The sequence below is a fragment of the Rhipicephalus sanguineus genome, chromosome 9, assembly GCF_013339695.2.
Source record: "Rhipicephalus sanguineus isolate Rsan-2018 chromosome 9, BIME_Rsan_1.4, whole genome shotgun sequence".
NCBI lineage: Eukaryota > Metazoa > Arthropoda > Arachnida > Ixodida > Ixodidae > Rhipicephalus > Rhipicephalus sanguineus.
In genome coordinates this window covers 40211124-40225427 of record NC_051184.2, presented here as the reverse complement: position 1 = coordinate 40225427, position 14304 = coordinate 40211124, and the positions used below count along the sequence as shown (strand labels likewise).

General features: G+C 46.2%; 1 protein-coding gene across 1 annotated transcript; it reads right to left on the bottom strand.

Moving 5' to 3' along the window:
* Nucleotides 1-2169: 2169 nt before the first annotated feature.
* On the bottom strand, nucleotides 2170-3222 carry LOC125759923 (uncharacterized). Its single transcript, XM_049419415.1, has one exon. The coding sequence runs from the start codon at nucleotides 3220-3222 to the stop codon at nucleotides 2170-2172; it is 1053 nt and encodes a 350-aa protein (XP_049275372.1).
* Between the last annotated feature and the right edge of the window lie 11082 nt (nucleotides 3223-14304).

Genomic DNA, 14304 nt, shown 5'->3' with positions numbered 1-14304 from the left:
TCAGATATCGCATTTTCAACACTTGGTTTATCGGTGCAAAGGATCGCTACATCATCTGCATAAGCTAATATTTTAACTTCATTGCCTAATATGCTGAATCCTCGGATACGACTCGATTGTATAATGCTCAAACACAGTGGTTCAAGATAAAGGGCAAAAAAAAGTGGTGACATTGGGCACCCTTGCTTTACAGACGAGCCAATAGCAACTGATTTTGAAAGGTGACCATTAACAATTAGGCGAGTCGAAGAATCATTATAACAAAGTCTGACTCCTTTAAGTACTATGGAACCAATATTGACATGTTCAAGGAAAGAAAAAAAGAAATGTATGGCTCACACGATCAAAAGCTTTTGCGAGGTCTACCTGCAACATTGCCAGCTGTTCTTGACTACTGTAGCAGTACTGAAGAACTGTACGCATGACGTGTATATTATTTTGTATGGAGCGACCTCTGATTCCACATGTCTGATGAGGACCAATGAGAATCGACATCGCAAATTGCAACCGATTTGATTGGACTTTCGCAAAGATTTTGTAATCAACATTTGATAACGATATTGGTCTGTAACCCTCAACACAACGCAGTTTTTCTTTATCAGAGCTTTTTGGTATCAAGACCGTATGACTTTTACAGAAAGACCGTGGGAGCGTCTCCATGTCATAGCTTGTTTTGAAGATATCCAGCAAAATCGGAGAAAGAGTAGTTTTAAACGTTTTGTAAAACTCGGCTGAAATTCCATCAGGGCCAGGTGGCTTCGATAAAGGTAGTTGATCTATTGCCTGCTCAATTTCCTGTATTGTAATTGAACTGTTTATGGCAGCACAGTCATCGTCTTTCAATGGGTTCAAAAGGGAAACAAAAGTAGCCTTTAGGTCGACATCCGAATCGCATGAAATGGCACTAAACAAAGCTTCATAGTACCTTTCAAACTGAAAAATTATCTCTATTGTGTTTGTTATCACAGTTCCGTTAGCATATAGATCAGGAATTGCTTTAGAAATAGCATGATTATGTTCATCTAGCAGAGCTTGACGTGTCGGTTGCTCAGAATTTAGTGTCCGCCTGTTTCGTGATCGAACACGTGCCCCTCTGTAGCGGATAGTCTCATAATGTTGTAGTTGACACTTAATGTTTTCGATGTCATTGGTGTACTCGCCTGGCCTTTCACATTCCATCTCATACAAATTACAGAGGCTTTTAAGAAGTGTCTTTTCCTCATTCTTCCTGTAGTAAGGTTTCACAGACCCAATCTCGATGGCTATTGAGCGAACCTCTTGTTTAAACAATTCCCAAGCAGCGAATATATGCAACCCCATGGAAAACGATTTCATCTTCGCCGCTCTAACTTGATAAATGAATTCCTGATCGCGTAGAAGCTCTGAGTTTATCTTCCAGAGCGCCCATTGTGGTCGGAATTGATTTCGGCGGTTGGCACCCGTTTGTCCAATAACAATGCAATGATCTGAGAACGAAACCGGTTCAGTGTTGCATGACCACTCACGAGAGATAAGTGATGATGACACGTAAATCCGATCAAGGCGAGCACAAGAGCATCCCTGTAGTCTGGTATACGCAGTTACGTGACCCGAAGTACCTATGTCAATAAGCCCTGCGTTAGCTACAATGTCAGACAAAAGCTCGCCACTCTTATCTCGTCGACTATCAGGATTGCTACCGTCGTTAGGATCACACACACAGTTGAAATCTCCCATTAACACAGTACATCGATCAGAAAAAATTAGGCCAGATAAATTGTTGAATAAATCAAGGCGCTGTGAAACCTCATTAAACGCATATAGATTAATGATTCGCCATGGCACTCCTTGCAATACAAAATCACAGCAGATATATCTGCCTTCGTTATCGACACTGGTAGTAATGGCTGAACAGGGTAGGCTTTTTCGCAGAAACAACCAACAGCCCGCAGATAAACCGTTTGCATGTGAAACACAAACATTATAGTCACACAGGAAAGGGCGTAAGGCCCTCTCAGTCTCTTCGTCACTCTCAATCTTTGTCTCCTGAATGGCGACAAAGTCGAGGCGCTTTCGTGCGATAAGTCTACGGAGCTGCGCCTGTTTCTGCGAAGACCTAAGACCACGTACATTCAAAGTCGCAAAGTTGAGTCGCTCGGAGTGCGCCATGATGGTTACCTACAGTTATGCTTATTGTCCCATGTGGTCAGTCCTGGAGGACGACGGTGAAGCTTCCCTTGAACCTCCACCAGGCCTCCTAGACCTTGACCTCCGACATTTTCCTTTGTGCTTGGAAGTTCGCCGACGGCGTGGTTTCCTATTCACACTCGCAGTGTCGCTGTCCCTGCTGGATTCCGAACTGTAGGACGTCGTGCGTCGCTTAGGAATTGTAGCCTCAGGAGAACCTTGCATGTCGTCTTCTGACACTGCACCGTGATGAAAAGGCTGCTGAGGAACTGAAGAACAAGCAAGTGGAATATCTTCAACCGCCTTCTTCGCAGGGACTACCTCCTTTGCCTCAAGCTTCTCAAAGTTACCTTTGGGCTGCTGTTTGGATGGGTCTCTTGTTACTTCGCACGTGGCACTTCCCGCAGCCGTATCAGGGTGCAATTTTCGCGTGCCTTCAGCGGGCATTTTGCTCAATCCATCCGCATCGGTTGTAGCCGGAGAGTCGCCTGTCGCATCCAAAACCTCCGTGACATCCATAATATGTTCTTGTAAGCTATCCTCTTGTTGCTGCGTGCGTTGCCGTAATTTGTTAGCGTACGTCATCACGCAGTCCTCGGTGGAATGACCGAAGCGTCGACAGTCATCGCAGCGTGGAGTTCTGCAGTTGCGACGGATGTGTCCAACCTTGTTACAACGTAGACAAAGTGGCGGACGACCAGGAATCAGTATGAGGCTCTGAACTCCACAGACAGTAAGAAGGTGTGGAATGTCACCCACTCGAACTCCATCGGCGAGGGACAATACCACATCACGATTAAGAGTCCGCATTTCTTCCATGTCTGCCACTTTCCAGTTTTCCATTATTATTGTCCTGACTTTCCCGAAAACCTGTAGCGCCTCTCGAATGTAGGCATCCTCCAAATGTTCGGGAAGCCATAGAAGCTTCATCTTCACTTCTGTGGGTTCCGGGTCGATTACAAGGCATCGCTGGCTTTTTACGAAGAGTTCACTACGTGTCACAAGCTTTGTTTTCGTTAGTGTTGACTTGCACGTCACCATCCACACATGTGACATTTGAAACTGGCCTATAGAACTGATTTCCTTTATGTCGATGACATCCCGAAGGGCGTCTCTGAAGTCCTGAGCCCGGCATGGGCGACCAGCTAAGTCTGCGTGTAGAAAAACGGAGTCGACGACCAGCTTACCGGAAGGTAGGCGAGGAAGCACAACACGGTAGTTATTACTGCTAGCTGAGGCCTGAGCAGCACCTCGGCCTAAGGCCGATGAATCCTTTGAAGCGGAGAACATGAAAGACGCAACCTTTCGGACAGGTCCACGCCATTACATGAAACTTCTGTGGAAAAAGACACTATATCAATGCCATGTAGTGGAAGGAGTTTCCTTAACGCATCTAATATTGGGGGCAGAAGCGTAGAATCGCGCCAGGCGTCAAAACATATGAATTGCGCAACGACTGGGTGTTTTACAACCGATCTTTACAACCTTTACAAACCGATCAGGCAAATTTAATCATCATCAGCAGCAAAAGCATCAACAAAGTGAGCAGCTGCGTAGGTTCGCGTCTTGCCTTACGGACGTGTAGTGGGTAACTTCGCCGATTCGCAAAAGGAAGAATTATGTCTTAGTGGACACTTCGCAGCTGTACTTACAGTAAGCATTCTGGGATAGTTTGAAACAGCCAATGTTACGAGCACATACGTTCATTTCCTTGCTGCGCAATGGAGGTGTCTATCGAGGGGCGAAGCGAGGCTAGCGATTGTGAAAACGATGCGCACGGGGCCCGATTACTCTATCACGTTCTACTCTTGAAGGTGAAGCTCAAGCATTTCCGAAGCTTTTCGTACGACTATTTGGTCCGGCTCAGAGGTACAGTGTTTACGGTACCCGGCTGCTGATCCGAAAGTCGCGAGTGTGATCCTGGCCGCGGCGGTCGCATTTCGATGGAGGTGAAAAGCATGCGGTGTCAGTGCGCGTTAAAGAACACCAGATGGTCGAAATTTCCGGAGCCCACCACTACGGGATGCCTAATAATCATATCGTGGTTTTCGTACGTAAAAGCCCCAGCAATTATAATTCAACGTTTGGTTTCATACTCGTGACTGCGCTTGATCCCTCAACGTATGCTAAATATCAGTTTATGTTTGATCATTTCTGACGGGGATATCACCATTGTTCTCGCGTGCGTCATCTCTCTTTGTAGGCGACATACCGACGCAAATTGTAACTGTACAATATTAGTCAAGCTTCGTTCGGGCATAAATGTGGCGCGAACACGAACGTCTCCAAGGTGGTGGCAATAACCATTCATAAGGGTGTTTGACGCGTTCCTGTACCGAGCTCTAGGGGAGCTCGGTCTTTATTGATCGACGAATTTGAGAGGAAGGTAACAGATAACAAGAATGGCTTGCGAACATTTTGACGCGGCTGCAAAGCAGCGTCACGGGGATATTCGAGGCGTAAACGATGATGTCTGCGACGCAATCTGTTCGTTCAGAACAACCAAAACATCGAAAGAGGCGAAGAAAACAAAATGACTTTGGAGGAAAATTATGATGGGAATAACTTTGCAAATGATGCTGTATTACATAACGCACTGTCATTGTTTGAAAGCTGCCTCACTTAAACCCTACTTTATTATTGCATTGTATAATTTACTTTATTGTAATTGTTGTGTTATGTTATTGTGTAAACTTACTGTAATAGTGTTCGCACCATACTCTTATGTATCACATTGTAGCTAGTTATTCATTCATCGTACATTGTTTGATTTCATGCATGTGCCTATTATCAACTACTTTCCGCGCCCTGCGATGGTCTTTCAATTGAAAGATCGCAGTACTTGTAAATAAATAAATAAATAAATAAATAAATAAATAAATAAATAAATAAATAAATAAATAAATAAATAAATGATGGAGTGAGTGTAGAAGGCCATCTTCGAACCTACGGCAACAGTGAAAGCACGGACTCAGAGCAACTTCCACTTCAAACGTCATGAAGGAATCAGTGACGCAGAATAAAAAAACAAAAGAAAAGAAAAGGCGAGACAGATGCCGCTGCAGCCAGCTACAGAACTCCGCCGGCTCTAACGTGCGTCATTTCCTTGTTTCTTCTCGTTCGCTGGTCCTGCGCTTTTTCGCCGTTGTTACCGTTTCGACAGACTCATTTTCCTCGGAACACCCGAGGATATGAGAAGCGCCTCGCAGACGAACGATGCGGTGCGGACGCGAAAGAGCCTTTGATGAAAACACTCCGCGCTTATGGGGAGCCGCGGTGTCACCGATATACGATCCCGCCTTCCTTTTCGCTTTCGATATACGAGACAGCGTTCTCGAATCGCCCGGCAGGTCATCCGCATGCCAACGATCCGTCGCGAACGTCGCCGGCTAGACCTCCGCGATCGTGTATGCCTGAGTCGTTTCTCTTCCTGAGTGAATGTCCATCGTCTCAGAACGTGAAAATCAGCAACTTAGAGCATCGAGGGATGTGCTGAAATCCCTCGACTACCTTGTTCGGGTAACGTAAGCCAGTAGCAGTGGCGAGACGCGAGTTATCTGATGATATAGATGTAAACAATTCCAGCAAGAAAAAAAAGGTCTCGTCGAACATTGATTTCTCTAGCTAGGCGTTCTCCAATGACCTGCGACAGTTTCGAGAGGCTCAGTTTTATACAAAATGGGCAGCAAAAAAAGGTATTGCGGCAGCCAGTCTCGAAGCGATGAATTTGTTCATGTGAATTCTATATGAGATAAAGGTGACTTCGTTCAACGCGTCAGCGTGGGAGAGTAACTCAGCCCGTGATGATTCGATCAGATGCCGTCTGCTATGTCTCGAATGAACCGGGACCTGCAACGGATTCTGGAACCATTATAGTAGCGTTATTCGCTTTGTATCATTGCGATGAGACGAAACACGAAATGATCACCAGGTTATGACTGAGCGGTCATTGTGTCTGCGTTGGTTCTTGGGGCAGCATATAGTATGACTGTTTCATAAAAGCAACGACGGGTCAGTAGATGGTGGAGAACGCCAGCATGTGCTAGAGTTATGGCGTTCTTTTTGTTTCAGTTTAGCCTTGTGTGATAGGGAACAACATAGAGGTTTCGTGGAATGGAAGCTCTGGGGTTGGTTGAAAATTTATTCTCTCCCGGGTGCGGAAAGTGGGAACGCGTATTCAACAGGAAATTTCTACTACCAAGTGAACCCGACACATCGCAGGGAAAGTGTGAACTATTTATTAACTCGAAACCATTCCTGCGAAACCAGCGTGGATATCATTTAGCGCTTCGTACTTCTATCAGTTGCACGCTTCTCATGGTGGTTTCTCAACTCTCGAGATTGCCTTTTTGCTTCATTTATTGAGTTTGTTTTTTTCTTGTATGAGATACACACAGCAGTCACTTGTCAGCAGTTACAGAATTGGGCGTTCAGGGGACTCACGTTTTTACGATGGCATCATGAACTTACCGGCGAATGAATGGACCCAGTGCATCGTTCTTGCTTGGCATGCTTTGAAACTAAGCGCGGGTACCCTGTGTCCGACATCCCTTCTCGTCTATTTCTTCGAGCAAGCATTTCCAGCCATGCACTGCGTACGTCAATGCTAATTACACCCGTCATGTTATTTCATACGAGCTGCGCAAAGACAAACATTTTTGCCGATTCGTGCCGATTATTTTGGGGAATCTGTCCGTGGCTGTGCCAAGGTTGTTGCGGTGCTCGGCTGTTAATCCGGAGGTCGTGGGTTTGATCCCGGCCGCAGCGGTCGCATTACGATGGAGGCGAAATGCTAGAGGCCCGTGTAATTTCCCCAGCCCTCCATTACGGCGTTCCCCATATATCGTAGTTTTGGCGCGTAAAACACTAGATAACTGCTGGTGGAATCTATGTGAAATGGTATAACTATACAGCGATCACATATCTACTACGAATGGCATGCAGTACCAGGGGCAAAAAATCTTGCCCAACAAAAGACAACGGTCACGGTCATTCGTTGCACCTAGTACTTCTAAAACACTTTCCCACGTGCATAAGTTCTACTTACGTTACGAAACCTGTAGGGCAAAGGTAAAAGTAAGGCCCACTTGTGAGGCTTAAAATCGGAAATTGTCCGTACAAACTAACATTGTTGACAGAGACTGCTATGTACAGCTTCTCCCATAGTAATGTACTGGTTACTGTCAATTGTTTCTATTTTTTCTGCAGAGGCTTCCTCCAGGGGCGTCCAGCAATGACAGTGTACGCTTGCAACCTCGTTCGCAAGATACAGCATCAAAGTCGCAGGTGAGGGTCCTGTCAGATTGATGTATTGCAGTTCAGTAACTCTAGCAAAGGCCTGTCTGTGTATGGGACCGCTTCGTTTTTCTCGACTAAACGAATACCGGTGGCGACAGGTGGGAAACCGTATGACAGTTGACACGGAACGGAACGGCTGAGGCGGACAGGCGTTGCTTCGCTGAGCTTGCGTGCCATGAAGAACAGCCATTGATTCAATCAGCGTCGACCCAATCATGCGCGAGTGACGAGGTGGCCGCGGTCGAGTGCGTTTGTTGTAATGGTTAGCATATGTTTGTTGTAAGGGTTAGTCTAGGTATGTATGGTTTGTTATAAGTCTGTGTGTGCTTGTATGTGTGTGTGAACGTGTATGTGTTTGTGTCCACGCACGTGGGCCTGCGTGCGAGTGGTCTGAACTCTCACGATTATACATGGAAAGAACTTGCGATGGCGAACGTTAGCTATGAACATGTAGAGTTTACGTCATGCCCTTCGGGAGGTAATCCTGTTGAGTTAATGCCAGAGTGGATAGTAAGAAGTGTATAGGAAACGCCTGTCTGCGGAGTAGTAGTACGTCGCAGTTCACCCAGCTTCTTGTTCCGAAGCCGTTCCGGCAGGCGTTCCGTAGGACGTAGGAGAAACTAGAAGTTCCTGGGTGATACCATATCTATACTCGAGAAGGTACCAGGATGTTGCTGTGTATAAAATGATGGTCATAGCAACAGTATAGTGAAGTCAAATATATATATATATATATATATATATATATATATATATATATATATATATATATATATATATATATATATATATATAGGCTGATTTTGACTCTTGTGAACTCAGTTATTACGATCTAATGATATGTGCGGCTTGGTTCTGCAAAGTCACGTTGTACCGTAGCGGCGTGGCTCCGAGCGTGCGCAGCTGAGACGTCTCTCCGCAGCGCATCATGTGGCGTGACGTCACGCCTGCCACACTAGCGTTCCCGCAGATCAAGATAATTGCGACGCGATGAATGACCTTGGGAAACATGGCGAAGTATAACTTTTGCTCTAAAGTGAAAGGGAATAAGATAAATAGGCCAAAACGAAACAGAGACGTTAACCAGGTTGTACTTCATTTGCTACCGTACAATTGCATAGGATGATCCGGGCAGAAAAACAAAATATGATAGGCATACCAAGCAACGCGCACATAGACACGCTTGTGATTGCACCGTCATCACGCATTGACAAGTGGTTGCACGGCTCAGTGGTCTTTGGGGCACAGGACAGATGACGCTAGAGGCCACGGTACCATAATTATGCTTTAGGGCGCGCTCTGTGTTCCATTTGGTCAAAAAAAGCACAAAATTTCGGCCTTATAAAGATACGTTCTATCAGGGTGTCGGAACGAAATGTTTTTCGTTTCGGTTTTAGTTTCGTTTCACCGCACAAAGTTCTGTTTCGTTTCTGTGCCGGAACGAAAAAAAAAAAACGTTCCGTAACGATTCGTAACGGTTTTTTTTTGTATAAAAAAGAAAGTATGAAAAAGGTAAAGCAATCATTAAAAAAAACATTGAATTTGTGATGTAGTTACTTGCCCTCCTCTTAAGAAAGTGGGACAAGGGTAAAACACGTTCTTCAGAGGAGCGGAAGTAACTGTACTACGTATTCCTACGAACTAGCACAAATCAGTATTCATTTCAAAGTCATAGTATTTATTTTCTCACAAGACAAATACAAATTTTTTTAGTTGGTTTAATTTTTTGTGTCAAGAAAGTGAGCACGATCGCAGAAGTAGCACGTCATTGAGTGTACTCTCTGATGTGCGAGATCGCTGTTCTGATAACGAAGATCGCCAGGCCTGCGTAAAACACGTAGAAAGTCACAGCAAAAGCTAGAAGAGCGGACTTTGTAGAGCCTGTTGTTATCTCTTGGGGCAACTAATACAAGTAAACATGCAACGTACCCACTACGTTATAAATCGTCGCAAGTTTTCTGAAGTAGCGAAGTTCTCTCTATGCCATTCTTCTTCATTCTTCGGAGAATCGCGGTACCCACTACACATCTGTAAGGCATTATCTGCACTTTGTGCTGTGGCTGATAATGAAGAATTATGGCTGAGCACTTTGCAGTGGGTGGGAAGGAGTGTTGCGGAATGGGCTCCTCCATTCGATTCCAATTCCATTCCGGGGAATTAGAACTTGCCGCGCTTCCATTCCTTTCAATTCCTCGGAATGAAAAAAACTCAGCCCATTGGCACTAAGGGAATGGCCTGGCAGTCCGATTCCATTCCTGTAATCCCTCAACGTAGGAAAGACATTTTGATAGTTTTATCGAGTTGAGAATGAACGCCCCATTAAGCTGATGTCATCGAATGCATTAGGAACTGCAAGAGTACGCAAAACACGTTGCCAAGGTCGAGGAATAGTAGCTTGGTGACATATCTCGTGTAGTACAACCGCCCTACTAATTCCCATAGGGGCAGTTCTCCCGCTACCGATAGTATTTGCGTGGTCAACAATTTTGAACGAATGGTGGTGTTTCAATATTGTTTAAGCTTAAATCTGTTAATGCTAAAATGACGACATAGCGTATTTTTATGCTGACAAAAGCGCCTTTGCATCGAATACGGAACACTGGGCCGCACTGCCCGTCAGCACTCACGCTTGTCAAGCGCGCCTCGCAAGCATGGATGGGGTGAGGAGAACTTTCTGTGTTCGCCTGTACGCAGGCATGCAATGTCTTCCTTGTCGCAAAGGTTATTTACGTGTGTCAGGTACTAAACTGCTCGTGAGATAAATATCAGGCTGTGCATAGAGTATTCGCCACTTTCGTGTGAGGGTATCAATGGAAACCAACGCGCAGGGGTAATTTGTTTCTCCCTTCGGTATCTGCTGGGACAATGCATTTGTTTGTACACTAACTTATGCCTCCGTTTGTAGTAGGCGCGTTGCTTATAAATGTACCGTGCTTGTAATCAGCTAAGCCATTTTAAAAATACTGCTTTAGTGTTAACTTGCGAGGCTCTGACTTACTAACGTTTGAAGCTTGAAAAACACCACGTAGACGAAAACGTCCTCTATTTTCGGAAAAAGACGTAATTACATTCCCATTCCATTCTTCCGAGCGTTGTCCCCATTCCATTGCGGGGTCGCCAATACGTTGAATATTCCGGAGTCATTGCAGTTCCGGAGTGGTAACTCCGCAACACTGGTGGGAAGCGTTAAACCACACAGTTTTTGCGCTATTAGCATTGTGTAATGACTGGTTGTTATTTTACTCTTCTGACACGCTATATTACATATGTTAACGCGATTCCTTGCGCGACATGACGCCTGTGTAGAGTATTTTTGCGATGGAGTTATAAGCACCAGCGTGACACTGTGGTGGAAGACCCGTCTGCCATGCAGAGGGCGCGGATCCTAGAAATTTGTTTCTCATTTAATTTTTTCTTATACAACGCGATAGCGGTCGCGTACACCGGCGGCTTCGGACAACTATGGAGCCAAAATCGGCTGTTGTGATCTCATAACAGCTTTCGCTGTAACAAACTTCAGCGCCGACAATGCCCTCTCCACTTTGGCCTGCTTGAGAGGCGCGCAAAAGTCCACTTGCGTTAATATAAACATCTCTGGTTGCCACTGCTCTCGTTTTTCGCACAATTTCAACATATCTTTGCTTTGGATTCCCTGTCTGAGGTACGCGCTAATACTATACCCTGAGATATGCTCACATTGCATGAGCTCAGTTGTTCCGGATTGCGAAATTTTCTCGTGAACCGAAAAACGATTGAAAAAATTTCGGTTTCACTCCGGAACTAAATAATAAATAACGTTTCGGTTACGTTTTCGTTCCGGTCAAAAATATCGTTTTTTTTTTCGTTTTTCGTTTTCGGTTTTCGTTCCGTTCCGACACTCTGCGTTCTATAGACTGTTTTACGGATGGGTTTCGGTGCTACTATATTGGGCTGTTAACCTTGCCGTTTTGTGTCTTTAATAACTAAACGAACCACACTACGGTAGACGCGTACGCATGAAAACGGTTGAGTTGGTGCATTCGACGTTTCGTGACCTTATCAATCCATTTCGTAATATACAAAAATAAAAAAAAAACATTCGTTTAACAGCCAAAGGTGGCGGCGCCCATATGTATTACGTAAAATCGTCTACATAATAGCGGGAACATGTTTAACGAAGCATAAGAGACAGCAGTGGGGGGGGGGGGGGGGGGTTACGTGAGGAGTGCCTAGGCGCCTTGCTCAAAAATAGCCGAATTGTTCATGATTTCATTGTTACCTTCTCCACGATCAACAACGCCGTGAAATGATGGAACTATTCTTCAGGAGGGGTGGCGCTTTGATCGCCACAATGTGAAGACGCATCTCACCTGAGCTCTTCGATGTTTTTATGGTAAATTGTGCAGCTTATCGCACAGTGAGCGGAAAACTGAGCAACGTCTCTGTGAACGTTTTTGGTGAGTGTACACTGCCTTTTCGAAGCATCAGCAGCCGTCTTTTTCTTGGCTACGACGAACGCTTGAACGGCGGACTGCTCCCTTAGGCTTAACAGCGCGAAGGCCCAACTCGAGTGCGGTCCCGGCGATGCCGGCTCGGTGAATCCATCATCATGCCGCCGACGCCACCGCACCACTCGCATTCGAGTGAACCGAACGCTGGAGCTTCGTATTCGCCTAGCAGGAGAGAGGCCGGAAAATTGGACAGCAGCTCCTCCAGGATGCAGACAGCGCGTCGAGCGAAGCACGCCGAGGACAACGGAACGCCAAGCGAACGCCGAGTAGCAGCAGAAGATGCCGGACTACGCCCCTTGAGGGAGGTGACCAGGAAGACAGGGCCACCACTAAACGACCAAATGGATACCGAGGATACAAGCGACGATGGGGTGGGTGCCAGAGACGCGCGCGACGACGAAGGGAACGCAGAGTGGTCTCTGTTTACCAAGCGGAAACCGATCCGGAAAGTCAAGCCCGAGCAGCTTCGCCTCGAACGGGTAAGTCGACCTCATTTTGCTCTCTCGATCAGGCCACTTAATAAGGTACATGTGCATGATATACCTAAACAGGCTATAACGGCTGCACTAGAGATGACAGCTAAAAGTTGGGAGCTAGCAGAATTAGCGATCTTCCGTTACGAATCTGCAGCGAACTGCATAAAAGTTACAGTGAGGGATGAAGAACATGCTGAACGGCTTACAGCGCTGACACGATTGACTGAAAAAACGTGCGGCCGAGTTCGTATGTATGAAGTGCGCATCGAAAGAGTTCCGACACAGAGAGCAGGTAGCAGTCGGGGGGTTATCAAGGTGCGTCCCGACCAGACTATCGACTACATCATGGACCACTTGAGATGCGAAACGGCCACTATCCTTGACGCGCGGCGACTTGGAAAGACGAACATGCTGCTGCTGACGTTTAATACGCCATCAACCCCAACGAGGCTCGTATTTGACTATGAGATCACAAGGGTGTACGAGTACAAACCGAAAATCATAGCCTGCTATAACTGCCACGGATTGGGACACATTGCCAAGTACTGCCCTTCAGAGGAAGTTTGTAAGCAGTGCGGCCGAAAACATCCTGAAAATGCGGAATGCGATGAAGAGCTGTTCTGTGTTGCCTGTCAGAAGCAGGGCCATATATCACTAAACTCAGCCTGTCCTAGTCGTGCACCGAAAGACTTTCAGAATCTCAGGCATAATGCAGAGGTGCCGCAGAAGACAGTCAGCTGGTCTGAAAAAGCACAAGCGGGCATCCTCAAACAACCTGTGCTATTAGATGAGCATGAGCAACAAATAAAAGAGTTAAAAAAAGAAAATCAGCAGCTGAGAGCCATGCTACAGGAATTGCTCGAAAGGCTGACACCACAGCAGCGAGATATACCACCCCAAACGCCATCTCGGGAAGGTGAACAACCTTCACCGACAGCTAAAGCACAACGCGGCCGATCAAAAAGTCGCGTCGGGCGTTCTTCGAGCAAGAAAGTTACGGCGAATTCTAAAACGCCGCCTTACACCGGAGCTGCGCCGTCCCAGCAGAGTAAGACGCCCTCAGCGTCACAGCCTGTCACTGCTCAAGACTCGGCATATGCACAGATGTTGAGCATCCTAAGGCAAGAAAGGTACACTGAGACTCAGCGTTTAGAAAAGAATCTACGGGAAGAATTTCAGGCTGTAACTAATGCAATACAAACACAGATGCAAACACTTTTCATGGAAATCCACAAAGTTCTGCAGACTCGAGATGACGAACCTAAACGGCGTAAGCCGGCAGATTAAATATGGCTACACGACCTATAATCATTCAGTGGAACTGTCGCAGCTTCACGCAGAATGGTTCTACACTAAGACAGCAAATTAAGCAACTCAAACCTCTTGTCGTATTGCTACAGGAGACAAGAGGACCATGCAGAGTTCAAGGTTATCGCACCTTTCAAAAAGCTACCATACTACATCAGGGCAAAGGAAATCAGCAAGCGCAAGGCCAGGCCGCTGTTTTAGTTAGGCAAGACTGCACTGCTACCGAACTCCAAATTCCACACCCAAGTAACGAATTTAGAGAGGTAGTGGCAGTTTAGCTAAGTCCGCAAAGACATCGTCCAATGGTTGCAGTCTCCGCGTACTACAGGCCTTTAACGAGCAAAGATCGGAACGACTCTTTTGAATGGCTGCGTGAAGTAGAGGCACAGGCGGGAAGCCTTCCTATCTTAGTGGGCGGCGATTTCAACGCCAAACATCCAACCTGGGGCTACACCAAGGCTGATCGGAGAGGGCGCGTATTCCACGATGTAATAGAAATGTCGACTTTGAATATATGCAACTCACTGGACACGCCAACTCGTATAGGGCTGCACGCGAAGCAGCAG